Raw genomic sequence first — 13,612 nt, 5'->3', positions numbered from 1 at the left:
AATTATTTTTGATGATTTAGATGCTTCAGAATCCATCTGAATTTGCACAGTCAGTAAAGTCCTTGCTGGAAGCACAGAAACAGTCCATTGAATCTGGCTCCATTGCTGGAGGGGAGCATCTGTGCTTTATGGGCAGTGGCCGAGAGGAAGAAGACATGTACATGAACATGGTTCTGGCACACTTTTTACAGGTAAGTTTACTAATTATTGTTAGCACTTTTAAGAAGTTGTTCGTTTTGGGACCTGGAGACACAATAAAGTGGGTAAGGTTCTGTCTTTGCATGCAGCTGGCCTCTCTCCAGTCTGCCACAAGGCACATATATGGTCATTGCCAGGGTAAGCCCTGAACAGCATAGTGCAGCTCAAAAAATAAAACACAAAAATATCGTCAAGTTTAGTGGCATTTTTCCTAATAGCTTTGTCTTTTATGTCTTTCCAGAAAGACTGTTTTCTTAATTTTTCTTACACACTTTATTTTGGCTTGCCTTTTCGGCCACACCTGGCGGCGGTGCTAAGGGTTTACTTCTGTCTCTGTGCTCAGAAGTTACTCCTGCCAGGCTCAGTGGATCATTTGTGGTACCATGGATCGAACCTGAGTTGGCTGCATGCAAGGCAAACAAATGTCCCCCCACTGTGCACACTTTTATGACTTATTTTTATGTCATAAGTGTTGGATCATATGGAATTTATTTAAATTTTTTTTCTTTTTTTTTCCTTTTTTTTTGGGGGGGGGGCTACACCCAGCGGTGCTCAGGAGTTACTCCTGGCTGTCTGCTCAGAAATAGCTCCTGGCAGGCAGGGGGGACCCTATGGGACACCGGGATTTGAACCAACCACCTTTGGTCCTGGATCGGCTGCTTGCAAGGCAAATGCCGCTGTGCTATCTCTCCAGGCCCTATTTAAATTTTATTGAATTAATATTGTTTCATAACATTACATAGAATTCAGTTGTGCATTATTATATGGAATTTATTTTTCTGTGAGAAGTAGGAACCAAAATATTGTTTCCAATTAGCTAACCAGTGTATTATCAGTTTGAAATACTATTTTGGGGGGCTGGAGAGATAGCACAATGGTAGGACGTTTGCCTTGCATGCGGCCAACCCAGGATTTACAGTGGTTTGAATCCGGGCATCCCATATGGTCCCCTGAGCAGCCAGTAGCGATTTCTGAGTGCAGAGACAGAAGTAACCCTTGAGCGCTACCAGGTGTGACCCCAAAAACAAAACAAACAAAAATCCTCCTTTTTGTTATACTGATTTTATTTTTTGATCTTTTTATATTAATTTTTATTCCCAATAATGCCCTTAATACTTTAAAAAAATTATTCATTTGTGTGGGGGAGGTTGAACCATAGCTAGCAGCATTCGGGTTACTCCTGATAGTGCTCACAGGTATTAGGGGGTCAAACCAGGGTTGGCCACAAACTCAACACCTGTTCTGTCCCTGCAACTCCTAATAGTTTTTATAGGAGCCATATAATAACTTTTTATATATATTTTTTAAATGTACTTTAATTATATGTAACTACCTTTCTTTTGTGTTTGAATATGAAAACTGTATTAGATGGCTTTATGCAAGCTGTTTTCTCTAGCCTCACTCATGGTAATTCTTCATTTATAAAAATGTTTTTTTTGTTTTGTTTTGGTTTGGTTTGGTTTGGTTTTTGGGCCACATCCAGCGGTGCTCAGGGGTTACTCCTGGCTGTCTGCTCAGAAATAGCTCCTGGCAGGCACGGGGGACCTTATGGGACACCGGGATTTGAACCAACCACCTTAGGTCCTGGATCGGCTGCTTGCAAGGCAAACGCCACTGTGCTATCTCTCCAGGCCCATAAAAATGGTTTTTTTTTAGGGCTGGAGAGATAGTATAGCAGGTAAGGTGCTTGCCTTGCATATGGCCAACCTGGATTTAATCCCCAGCACCAAAAATATTTCCCTAAGCCTATCAGGAGTGATTCCTGAGTGGCAGACCTAGGGGAAGCCCTGAACACAGCCATGTTTTGGCAGCTCCAAAACAAAACCAGCAAATAGCTTTTTGTTTTTCTTTGAGTTTTTTTTTGGTTCATGTTTGTTTTTATTTTTGTTCTTGTTTTGCCACATCCAACAGTGGTCAGAGGCCACTTCCAGTTCAGCTGAGGTGTAACTCCTAGCAGTGTTCAGGGGACCATGTGGTGCCAGAGATCAAATCTGGGCCTCTTAGATGCAAAGCATGTGCTTCATCCTATTGAACTCTCTGGCCTCTTTATTGGGTATTCTGTTAGTTTATACATTCGTGTCCTTATCATCTGAGTATTCCCAAAGTCTGGACTTAGCAAATAGTAGGCAGTTATCACTGTTTTTTTGCTTTATATTTTGAAAGGTGATGCTGTGTGTCAAACCCATTGCCATATTGATGCCAAGCATATACTGTACCCTTGATCCTCTTTCTGAGTCCATTAGTCATGTGTTCTGGGAGTGTGGTTTGAGAAAGTTAGTATAAAGCAGCATTCCTCAACTGGGGACCATGTGAACATGTAATCCTCCAGGATATTTCAAGGAGACCACAGGTGAAAATTGAAAAAGTGGGTGGCCATGGCACAAGATGAGGACCAACTGTTAGGACAGGAGGGCTACAGGGAGGGAAATATTTCATGGGAGGACCTTGTAAGAGAAAAGTGAGTGAGGCTTGTTCTTTCAAGTCCGTGTTCTCCTCTGAACATTTATCTCTTAGTTTTTTTGTTTTGTTTTTCACACTGGAAAAGCCCATGATCTTTTATTTATTTATTTGTTTGTTTGTTTGATTTTTGGGCCATAGCCAGCAATGGCACTCAGGGGTTACTCCTGGCTCTGCATTCAGAAATTGCTCCTGGCAGGTTTGGAAGACCACATGGGATGCCGGGAATCAAACCCAGGTTTGTCTAGGGTCGGCCACATGTCAGGCAAATGCCCTGGCACTGTGCTATTACTCCAGCCCTCCATGCTCTCTTTTGGACAGGTATTCTCTTTCCCCTCATGTTTTTTCTAAGTAAATTAATAAAAGTATTTTTTGTTTTTTTTTTTTTTGAGCCACACCCAGTGACGCTCAGGGGTTTCTCCTGGCTGTGCTCTCAGAAATCTCTCCTTGCTTAGGGGACCATATGGGACTCCAGGGGATCGAATCGAGGTCTGTCCTAGGTTAGCGCCAGCATAGCAGACGCCTTACTGCTCCACGCCACCGCTCTGGCCCCTAAAGAATAGTTTTTAATCATCATGCCATGATTTACCAAATTGTTCATAATGCAGTTTTTTAGCCATTAAATGTACAAACAGGCTCCGGAGCCATAGTGTAGCAGTAGCATGTTTGCCTTGTAAACCAGGATGAACTTCGTTTCGATCCCCTGTGTCTCATATGGTCCCCCAAGCCAGAAGCGATTTCTGAGCGCATAGCCAGGAGTAACCCCAGAGCGTAACAGGGTGTGGCCCAAAAATAAAAACAAATAAACAAAAAAAAGTACGAACACCAATCCTACCACTGGTGTGACCTGCCCTTCACCAGTGTTCCCAATTTCCCACCCACCACCAACAAATTTACTTTATATTGTTTGTTACAACACAAAGGCACATGGAATTATCAAAACTTAGAACGACAAAGGTCAGTTTGAAATAATTGTTCTATCTCTCCATGGTAATCAGTGGTTAAGGATTACTGAACTGGGGTTGGTGCTAGTTGAACCTTCAGGGAAGGTTCAGGGTTCAGGCTCACTGAGCTTGGTAGATTTCTATGTAATTTTTCCATCAGATTTCCTGTGATACAACTGAGCTGACTGTACTATGAAATTTTAAAGTGTCACACGGCCAGACGGATTTGGTGGCTTGGCAGTTTGATAAGTTAAGTCATGTTGCTGTGTCTTTTCTGTGAGATGGTGTCATATGTGGCACTGGGCTTCTGTGACTTTAGGCCAGAAAGGGGACTCTGCCCCCACTCATGCTGAGAAGGCCCCAGATGTGTCAGCCTGGATCAGATTATCAAGGAAGAATCAATGGCCATCATTTTCTTTGGGAGCTTAGTAGAGAAACTGGGTCATTTTGTTTGCAGAGCTTTCTAAGTAAATTTTGTTCCATAAAAACTATTTTGCTGAGGCCGGAGTGGTGGCGCAAGGGTTAAGGAGTCTGCCTTGTCCGCACTAGCCTAGGGTGGACCGCGGTTCGATCCCCTGGCATCCCATATGATCCCCCAAGCCAGGAGTGATTCCTGAGCGCAGAGCCAGGAGTAACCCCTGAGCTTCACTGGGTTGGCCCAAAAACCAACCAACCAAACAAACAAAAAAAACCCAAAAACTATTTTGCTTTAACCTAAAAAAGGTGGATGGGTGAGAAAAAAACTGGTCTAAGGACAGAAACCTTGAAATAAAAAATTAGAGAAGGAACATTATCTTTGGGCCCCCCCAAAAATGAACATTTTTTTATTCTTATTTATTTTTTGGGGGCCACACCTAGCAATGTTCAGGGGTTACTTCTGGTTCTGCCCTTACGGGTCATTACTGGCAGTGCTGTGGGGACCAAATGGGATGTCAGGGATCTAATGTGGTCAGTTGCAACCAAGGCAAAAGCCCTTCCCTCTGTGCTATTGCTCCGGTTCCAGAAATATTATCTTTGGGGAAAGAATTGTAAGTTTTTATCTCACTAACAAGACTTTTTAAAAGATTTTAGGGGCCAGAGAGATAGCACAGCACTAGGGCTTTTGCCTTGAACTTGACCTGCCCAGGACGGACCTGGGTTCCATTCTCAGCATCCTGTATGGTAACCTGAGCTGTTGGGCAACGCTGTGTTGCCCAAAAACAAAACAAACAAAAAAAAAAGGTTTAAAAAAACCTACAAAGAACAAATATAGGGAATCAAACATTATCATAACATTTAATTGGCCTGTTATAGAAAGCTTTAATGTATACTCTTAAGGCTGTCAAATGAGAATAATGCGGAATATCAGGCTTTAACAAATATAATCCAGGTCTTTTTTTGTTGTGTTAAAATTTTTTCCCCGATTTCTACTAAGTATCAGAGAAGCGAGAGCAAAAGCAAAATCCAAAAGGGAGAATGCAGGCTTCTCCTCAAGCACAGAGAACACCCAAGTACACATTCCCACCATAAAAGCACACCTCTCAAGAGGGGACAGGTGGGTGACATGTGCAGACACCATGTGCCTGATCTGGCAACAAACATGGACACAGGGAGCACATGTGCCTAAAATCCATTTTGTAATTGCATGAAATTCCTTTCTTTCTACCCCTAGTAACAGATAAAGTGATAAAGTGCAACATGACAAGGAAGAAAAATCCAAATGTTTAAATTGTCACCTCATGCTTCAGTTATTAGTGTTTATAGGTCACGGGTTTTAATTGAATTGTACTTTAGACTAATGTTTTATTTTTATTACAGAAAAGCAAAGAATATGTGAGCATTGCCAGTGGAGGATTTATGGGTAAGATATTTGTATATTAATTCTTTCCTTTTACTCTTCAAAGGAAATTAATGTTAATACCTGAACTGATTTGGAGTATGTTCTTTCTTCTGTAATTTAAATCTCATGGGGCTGGAGCGATAGTACAGCTGGTAGGATATTTGCCTTGCATGCAGACCACCTGGATTTGATCCCAGCATTTCATATGGTCCCCTGAGCACCACCAGGAGTAATTCTTGAGTACCCGAGTTCACAAATAAGCCCTGAACACTGCCAAAGTGTAATTCAGTTTTCAGAAAAGACTGAATAAACAGCACCAATAAGTAACATAGGAGGAAGTGAGAATGACTAAATAGATATGTTTAATTAGCATGTCTTGGCAAAAGACTTTTTTTTTTTGGTAAAGAACCATTAAAGTAGTTCATGTAATCTGCCTCTACAGAGAGGAATATAAAGAAAACATTACAAAATGCTAGTACCAGGGTCAGAGAGGTAGTACAGAGATTAAGGTGTTTCCTTTGTATGTATCCACTCCAGTTCAATCCTTAGCACTAAAAATGGTTCTTTGAGCACAGAGCCAGAAGTGTCTTAAGCATTGCCATATGTTGTCCAAAAAAAAAAAAAAAAAAAAAAAAACAAAGCAAATACTCTTAATACTATTTGCTTTTTTGGTTTTTTTTTTTTTTAAGTATTTGAAGATATTGACTTTCTTTTAAAGTTTTTCTAAATTAATTTTTAAGAAGTTTTGACTTGGAATTAAAAAGCTAATTTTAGGGCCTGAGCAATAGCACAGCAGGTAGGGCATTTGCCTTGTACATGGCCAAGCTGGGTTTGATTCTCGCCATCCCATATGGTCTTCCACTCATGCCAAGGCTCGATCCTGCAAGGAGAGGCCCCTGAGCATAGGGTCAGGAATAAGTTCTCAGTGAAGCCAGGTGTAACCTCAAAACAAGAAAAGGGAGGGAGAGAGTGAGAGGGAGGGAGGGGGAGAGGGAGAGAGGGAGGGAAGAGAGAGAGAAGAGGGAGGGGGGAGAGAGAAAGGACAGGGAGAGAGGGAGGAGGAGGGAGAGAGAGGAGGGGGAGGGAGAGGGGGAGAGAGAGGAGAGGGAGAGGGGGAAAGAGGAGAGGGGGGAGAGAGGGAGAGAGAGAGGAGAGAGAAAAGAAGGGAGGAGGGAGGGAAAGAGGGAGGGAAGAAAAAAGCAGATGCTTGCAAATACACAGCTAGTGTCTGGCAATCTAGGTACTAAAGTATTTAATGTATTGTTAATTTCAAGTACGAATTTTGATCATTTGAACTGTTAAAAAATAATTGGCAAAATCTCTGATGACAAACATATTATTAGGTCAAGGTAATAATACGATTTAAGAAGAGCCTATGATACTTACCTGGCAGGGGCGATTCCATAGCAGGAAGGTGATTTCCCCAGGGGTGAGGCTCACCCATTGCACTCTGGTGTCCTGACCCCTGCGATTTCCCCAAATTTGGGGAAACTCGACTGCATAATTTATGGTAGTGGGGGACTGCGTTCGTGCTCTCCCCTAAAAAAAACCCCAAAAAGCCTGTCATTTTGAAAACTTATTTTTGTACATTTGCAACTTGTAGATAACTTCTTTTTGGTGGGAGTGGAGGCATACCCAGGTCTACTCAGGGCAGAATAATCCTGACTATCCTCAGGGGTCACTCCTTGCAGGACTTGGTGATGCAGCCTGTTGTTGGCTATGTGCAAGGCAGGAGGAGTCTGGCCTCCTGAGTTGAACAGAATTTCCCTTTGTTTGGATCGTGTTCTGTGAAAGTAGTAACGTAACAGATGATCTCACTCACATGTGGTATATAAAAAACAAAGCAAAGGAATGGGTGGTATATAATAACAATCCCTTGAATTTCAAATACAGAACTGAAATTACCAAGTAAGGATGGAGGAGAAGCAGCAAATTAGAAGGGACACCAGCAGAGTAATGGCAGTTCTTGGGCCCTATGGTGCTGATAGAGGGGCAGTAAATTCCTTACTAAGTTTTTTCTTTGTACATGCTGATTCAACGAACTGATGTCCAGGGTTGAGTTAAAATATGAATATGAAACTCAATATAAAAGACCAGCTAAGGGGCCGGAGAGATAGCTTGGAGGTAAGGCGTTTGCCTTGTATGCAGAAGGACGATGGTTCGAATCCTGGCATCCCATAGGGTCCCCCAAGACTGCCAGGAGCGATTTCTGAGCATAGAGCTAGGAGTAACCTCTGAACGCTGCCAGATGTGACCCCCCCCCCAAAAAAAAAGACCAGCTGAACTTATTTTTAAAAATCTGTATAAAATGGACTCTCACGGTCAAACCTGTATTTTTTCAGTCATACATAAAATAGTGGTATATGTCTTATACAATTTTGTTAATGTGATACAAAAGATGTTACCAAACCAAGTATGGTAGTGTTTTCAAGTGTCTAAAGTCGTTCTTTTTAGAATATAGTCTAGAGTTTAGAACCTTTTTTTCCTAAACAAATTATTTTCCAAGAATAATAATGCTTTATAGCAATTAATACCCAATACTGCTTCTTTGTTATGAAAAGATTAATTGGTATTTTCCCATGGTAAAATAAAGCCACTATAGATTTTCTTTTCTTTTCTTTTCTTTTTTTTTGGTTTTTGGGCCACACCCGGCGGTGCTCAGGGGTTACTCCTGGCTGTCTGCTCAGAAATAGCTCCTGGCAGGCATGGGGACACTGGGATTCGAACCAACCACCTTTGGTCCTGGATCGGCTGCTTGCAAGGCAAACGCCGCTGTGCTATCTCTCCGGGCCCCACTATAGATTTTCTAATAATCATTATGTCATAAGAAAATCTTAGTCATGTGTGTGCGCGCATGTGTGTAGTACTTATGTAATGCTTATTTCTCTTAGGTTTATTTTAGAAGTTTTATATAGGGACTGGAGCAATAGCACAGTGGTAGGGCATTTACCTTGCATGCTCATGGAGACCCAGACAGACCCTGGTTCAATCTCCAGCATTCCATTTGATCCCCTGAGCCTGCCAGGGTCAATTTCTGAGCACAGAGTCAGGAGAGATTTCTGAGTGCTGCTGGTCGTGGCCCCCCCCCAAAAAAAAACAACAAACAAAAAACAGAAAACAAAAAAAGAAGTTTTATATAAAAGAGCTTCAGAAGAAGACTGTCATTGGGTTTTACTTTTTGTGTTTAGGCCATACCAAGGAATGCTCAAATTGACTGTTGGCCCTGTGTTCAGGAATTATATCCCTGGAAATATTGGGAAACCATATGGAATGCCAGAGATTGAACCTGGGTTGGCCATGTGCAAGGCAAGCACCTTACCGTGTCTGTCTTCAGAGGGACAGCAGAAAGAAAATACTTACGTCTCAGTCCGTGGATCCCTTTCCACTCAACTAGGATATCCACTCAGCTCGTATTATTTCTATTTGGTAATGAGTTGGGTCTTACCTGGTATGTCAACTTTTGCATTTTTTTGTTTTTTGTTTTTTGTTTTTTTTTTGGTTGTTTATCTCAAGCACTGCAACAGCACTTGGCAGACATTAATGTGGATGGACCTGAAAATGGATATGGCCATTGGATTGCTAGTACCTCAGGATCTAGAAGCAGTATCAATTCTGTTGATGTAAGTATGTGTGTAGAATATGTCGCCATATTTGAATAAGTGCTCAGAAATTACTAAATTAATTGTTAGTTACTAAACCCTCACAACAAGAGAAATGGAGTTAAAAACACATAAAATGAAGAATGATATTATTAAGAAGATAATGAAATGATGAAGCAAAGCCTACATTGCTAAACTCAAGATTCTGGAGCTCTGCTCAATTTAGATCTGTCACCTGGCGATAGTTTTTTGTTTCATCTTAATTATTAATGATGATAATTGGGGGGGGGGGGTTGGGTCACACCCAGCAATGCTCAGGGGTTATTCCTGGCTCTACACTTAGAATCGCTCTAGCAGGCTCGGGGGACCATATGGAATGCCAGGATTCGAACCACCATCCTTTGTGTCTAAAGCAAACACCCTACCGCTGTGCTATCTCTCTGTCCCCTAATGATGATAATTTTGAATTCTGTGACAAGCTGGGGCTCTCACGTGAGCTTAGAAATCTTCCAATTAGTTTGGGCAAAGACAAAACCAGAGCTCAGATTTGCATCTTTTGCATACATATCTGTAGCCTTCCCATCTCAGACTTAACTCATTAGAACTTCAACTTCAACCCACCATCATTGGAGAATGAATCAAGCAGACAGTGAGCAGGACAGAAACCGGTTGCTAATCTCTCTGTTTCTTTTGTTAAATGTATGTTATTGAAGGATTTTGCAATGGTAGGTAAATAATTTTTCTGTTCAATTTTGAAATGTTTGGTCAATAAATCTTTTATTTTTCTTTTGGCCTACACCCAGGGATGTTCAGGCCATACTCTTCGCTCTGTGTTCAAGGATTATTTCTGGTGGGAGTCAGGGGCTCAGGGCTCAGTGCCTGGGATGGAACCCAGGTTATACCCCTGTGCTCTCTTCAGCCCTTGGCAGTTAATCTTTTGTTTTTCAGCATTTTACATTTTATTTTGTTAACAAGTAATAGACTTCTTCTATTGGAAAGACTATTCACTTTCAGGGTTTTTGGTGATCAGCTTGAGTTTATGCATTTGACATACCCAGTTGGTTATATCTTGGTCATTTCAGTATTTTCTTTTTTTGTTTTTTTTTGTTTTTGTTTTTGTTTTTTGTTTTATTGTTTTGGGGCCACACCCGGCGGTGCTCAGGGGTTACTCCTGGCTATCTGCTCAGAAATAGCTCCTGGCAGGCACGAGGGACCATATGGGACACCGGGATTCGAACCAACACCTTAGGTCCTGGATCAGCTGCTTGCAAGGCAAACACCACTGTGCTATCTCTCCAGCTCCCATTTCAGTATTTTCTTTTTTTTTTTTTTTTTTTTTTGGTTTTTGGGCCACACCCGGTGACGCTCAGGGGTTACTCCTGACTATGCGCTCAGAAGTCGCTCCTGGCTTGGGGGACCATATGGGACGCCGGGGGATCGAACCGCGGTCTGTCCAAGGCTAGCGCAGGGAAGGCAGGCACCTTACCTTTAGCGCCACCGCCCGGCCCCCCATTTCAGTATTTTCAACAAGATCTTTCTAGCTCTGGCTTTTTCATCTCTGTGATAGTTATATTAAAAAAAAAAAAAACCTCATAAAGATAATGTTGATGTTTGTGTGCAATTGAACGTAAATTATATTACTTATCACATATGTTTAATTGTTATTATAAAATTGTAACTCACTTATTGAAGTTTATCATCAGCCTTCTAAGTCATGCAAGTCACAGTGTATTACTATTGAATTGTCAGCAGGTGAAAATTACATTTCCAGAAATCTTTTTGTTGTCTAAGAACTAAATGTAGTCTGACACCACCGTTTATTCAGTAAACATTGCTTGACACCAGTCATTGGGCTAGGGCCCACCCATATGACTTTATTTAACGCTACTTCTCTAATGTCCATATCATCATTTTAAGGAGATATACTGGGAATTAGAACTTTTTAACAGGTGTTTTTGGAAGAGAGAGAAGAACACAGTTCTATCCATAACATCTGGGTAACATTTAATAGCAGTGTATCTGCTTCTAGAGAGATAGTAGAGTAGCTAAGGTGTTTTCCTTGCATGAAGTGGACCCAAGTTCTATCCCCAGCAACCCATATGTTTCCCTGATCCCACCAGGAGTGATTCCTGAGCACAGGACCAGGAGTAAGCTCTGAGCACCCCCAGGTGTTATTCAGAAACAAACAAAAGCAAGTAAAAAAAAAAGCAAAAAGAGCAGTGTGTCTGTTAATTTATTTGTAAATTCTTTTTTTTTTAGGGTGAATCTTCTAATGGCTCAAATGATAGAGGAATGAAATCATTAGTAAATAAAATGACTGTTGCTTTGAAGACAAAGTCTGTTAATGTCAGGGAAAAAGTCATCAGTTTTATTGAAAATACATCAACTCCTGTGGACCGGTGAGTTTTCTACAATAGTTAGTAATTAAAAGTAAAAGTATTTTAGGGTAAAAATTGATTGAGTTGAATGTAAATTTTTCCTTCTTAGGCCTCTTTTTGGCTGTCTTTCTTGCTATACATAGCTATAGAGGTACGATATTATTGCTATATTTTGTAGCATGAACATTAAATTTTTTATTAAATTATATTCAAGGACCAGAGAGATAGCACAGCAGATAAGGCTTACACACAGCTGATCTGAGTTCCACCCCAGCATCATATATGGTTCCCCAAGCCTGCCAGGAGTAATTTCTTAGTTCGGAGCTAAGAGTGACCTCTGAGTGCCACTGGGTGTGGCCCAACCCCCCCATACATTAACACTTCTTATTTAGCTGAGGTATATTATGTTTTAGAGTAGTGTTAATGTTACTTATGCATATAATGCTACTGTACTATGCCTATCACCAAAATGGGAATAATCCTACACCGCTGTCCCCAAGTCTCTTCTCCACTCACCCGGCCATTGGTCATTGTTCCCTTTCTTTCTTTCTTTTTTGTTTTTTTATTCTATACATGAGCAAGATAATGTTTGTTTTTGTCCTTATAGCTCACTTCACTTAGCATCACGGTATTCTCCAGTCCAGAAAAGATGAAATGAAGTGCAGGATTTCATCATTTTTGGCTTTTGGGCCACACCCGGCGGTGCTCAGGGGTTACTCCTGGCTATCTGCTCAGAAATAACTCCTGGCAGGCACGGGGGACCATATGAGACACCGGGATTCAAACCAATCACCTTTGGTCCTGGATCATCTGCTTGCAAGGCAAATGCCACTGTGCTATCTCTCCAGGCCCGGATTTCGTCATTTTTAATAGCCGAATAGTATTCCTTTGTATATATGTCCCACAATTTCTTCATCTTCACATTTGTTAGCACTTGAGTTGTTCCAGAGCTTGACTATTGTAAATAACATGGCAGTGAACAAGGAGTGAACATATCTTTATGCTTTCATGTCTTTGTGTTCTTGGCATAGATGCTTAATGGTATCATTACCTTGCGAATACTATAAAGTGCATTCATTTAATATCAACTAGTGATAACACTCAGCTGAAAAGACTATTGGCTTTGTTAAATAATCATTTGGAGTTGACTATTTTTCTTTATGCTTAGGATGATTTTAACATTTTCCTTATAATGAATACGCTGTGCTTAAAAAACTGATTATGCTTTGATTTTGTTTAACTACTGTTGATGTCTTTATAATCATTTTGTTCTGTCCTCTACCTCAATTTGCTATAGAATGTCTTTCAATCTTCCTTGGCCAGACAGAACATGTACAGAGCGGTAAGCCAATGAGTAGAGCAGCTCTCTCAGACCATCCTGTTCTTTAGCATGCCTCATGCCATCTGCAAAGCCTCATTTCTGTCCTGGCTAAAATTTCAAGCAACTATTTCAAATGCTTCCCATTTCTCATTCTGCTTTTAAGAGTGTTATGCTGATTGCTCTGCTTTCTGTTTTGGTTTGACCATTTACAGTTTTTTTTTCCTTGAATGCTTCTTTATTATTTATATTCTTTATATGAAGTACTCTAAAATCCAGAACTTAAAAATAAAACCTGCGTGGGTTTTTTTGTTTTTGTTTTTGTTTTTTGTTTTTTGGGTCACACTTGCAGTGTTCAGGGGTTACTCCTGGCTCTACGCTCAGAAATAGCTCCTGGCAGGTTCGGGGGGCCATATGGGATGCTGGGATTCGAACCACTGTCCTTCTGCATGCAAGGCAAACACCCTACCTTCATGCTACTCGCATTTTTTTTTTCCAGGAAGAATTTAAGATTTGGGAGCCAGAGCAGTGGCACAGCATTAGGGCGTTTGCCTTGCACATATCTGGCCTAGGACGGACCTTGGTTCGATCCTCCCGTATCCTATATGGTCCCCCAAGCCAGAAGTAATTTCTGAGCGCATAGCCAGGAGTGGCCCCTGAGCCCTGAGCATCATCGTGTGTGGCCCAAAAACAAAAAAAGGAAACAAAAAAATATTTAAGATATTATTTGTGTGTTTCACAAATAGTAGTGCTCTGACCACAAAATGGCACCTGATCTGTATGCTGGAACATACATACATCAACAGTGAGATGTAACTCTTCATTCAACCACTGCTAGAATAATTAGCTTTTTGTAGGACACATAAGCTTGTAAGATGGTGACACCAAAACATTCTCCG

At 41.1% G+C, this 13,612-nt stretch overlaps 1 protein-coding gene and 1 non-coding gene across 2 annotated transcripts in view; both read left to right on the top strand.

The window, feature by feature from the left end:
- The window catches only part of TBC1D23 (TBC1 domain family member 23), a 63,851-nt gene that overhangs the window by 33,917 nt on the left and 16,322 nt on the right, over positions 1 to 13,612 (top strand). Inside the window, exons 11-15 of the mRNA XM_049785389.1 lie at positions 21 to 191; positions 5,397 to 5,439; positions 8,932 to 9,038; positions 11,277 to 11,416; positions 12,693 to 12,737. Of these exons, the coding sequence (XP_049641346.1) occupies positions 21 to 191; positions 5,397 to 5,439; positions 8,932 to 9,038; positions 11,277 to 11,416; positions 12,693 to 12,737 (506 nt within the window). The remainder of the gene's footprint in view (positions 1 to 20; positions 192 to 5,396; positions 5,440 to 8,931; positions 9,039 to 11,276; positions 11,417 to 12,692; positions 12,738 to 13,612) is intronic.
- Positions 6,797 to 6,960, top strand: LOC126026908 (U1 spliceosomal RNA). Its single transcript, XR_007502099.1, has one exon. It is a non-coding gene; the product is annotated as a U1 spliceosomal RNA (small nuclear RNA).

This window comes from Suncus etruscus, chromosome 13, assembly GCF_024139225.1.
Source record: "Suncus etruscus isolate mSunEtr1 chromosome 13, mSunEtr1.pri.cur, whole genome shotgun sequence".
Classification (NCBI taxonomy): domain Eukaryota; kingdom Metazoa; phylum Chordata; class Mammalia; order Eulipotyphla; family Soricidae; genus Suncus; species Suncus etruscus.
This window is presented reverse-complemented; position numbering and strand designations above follow the sequence as displayed.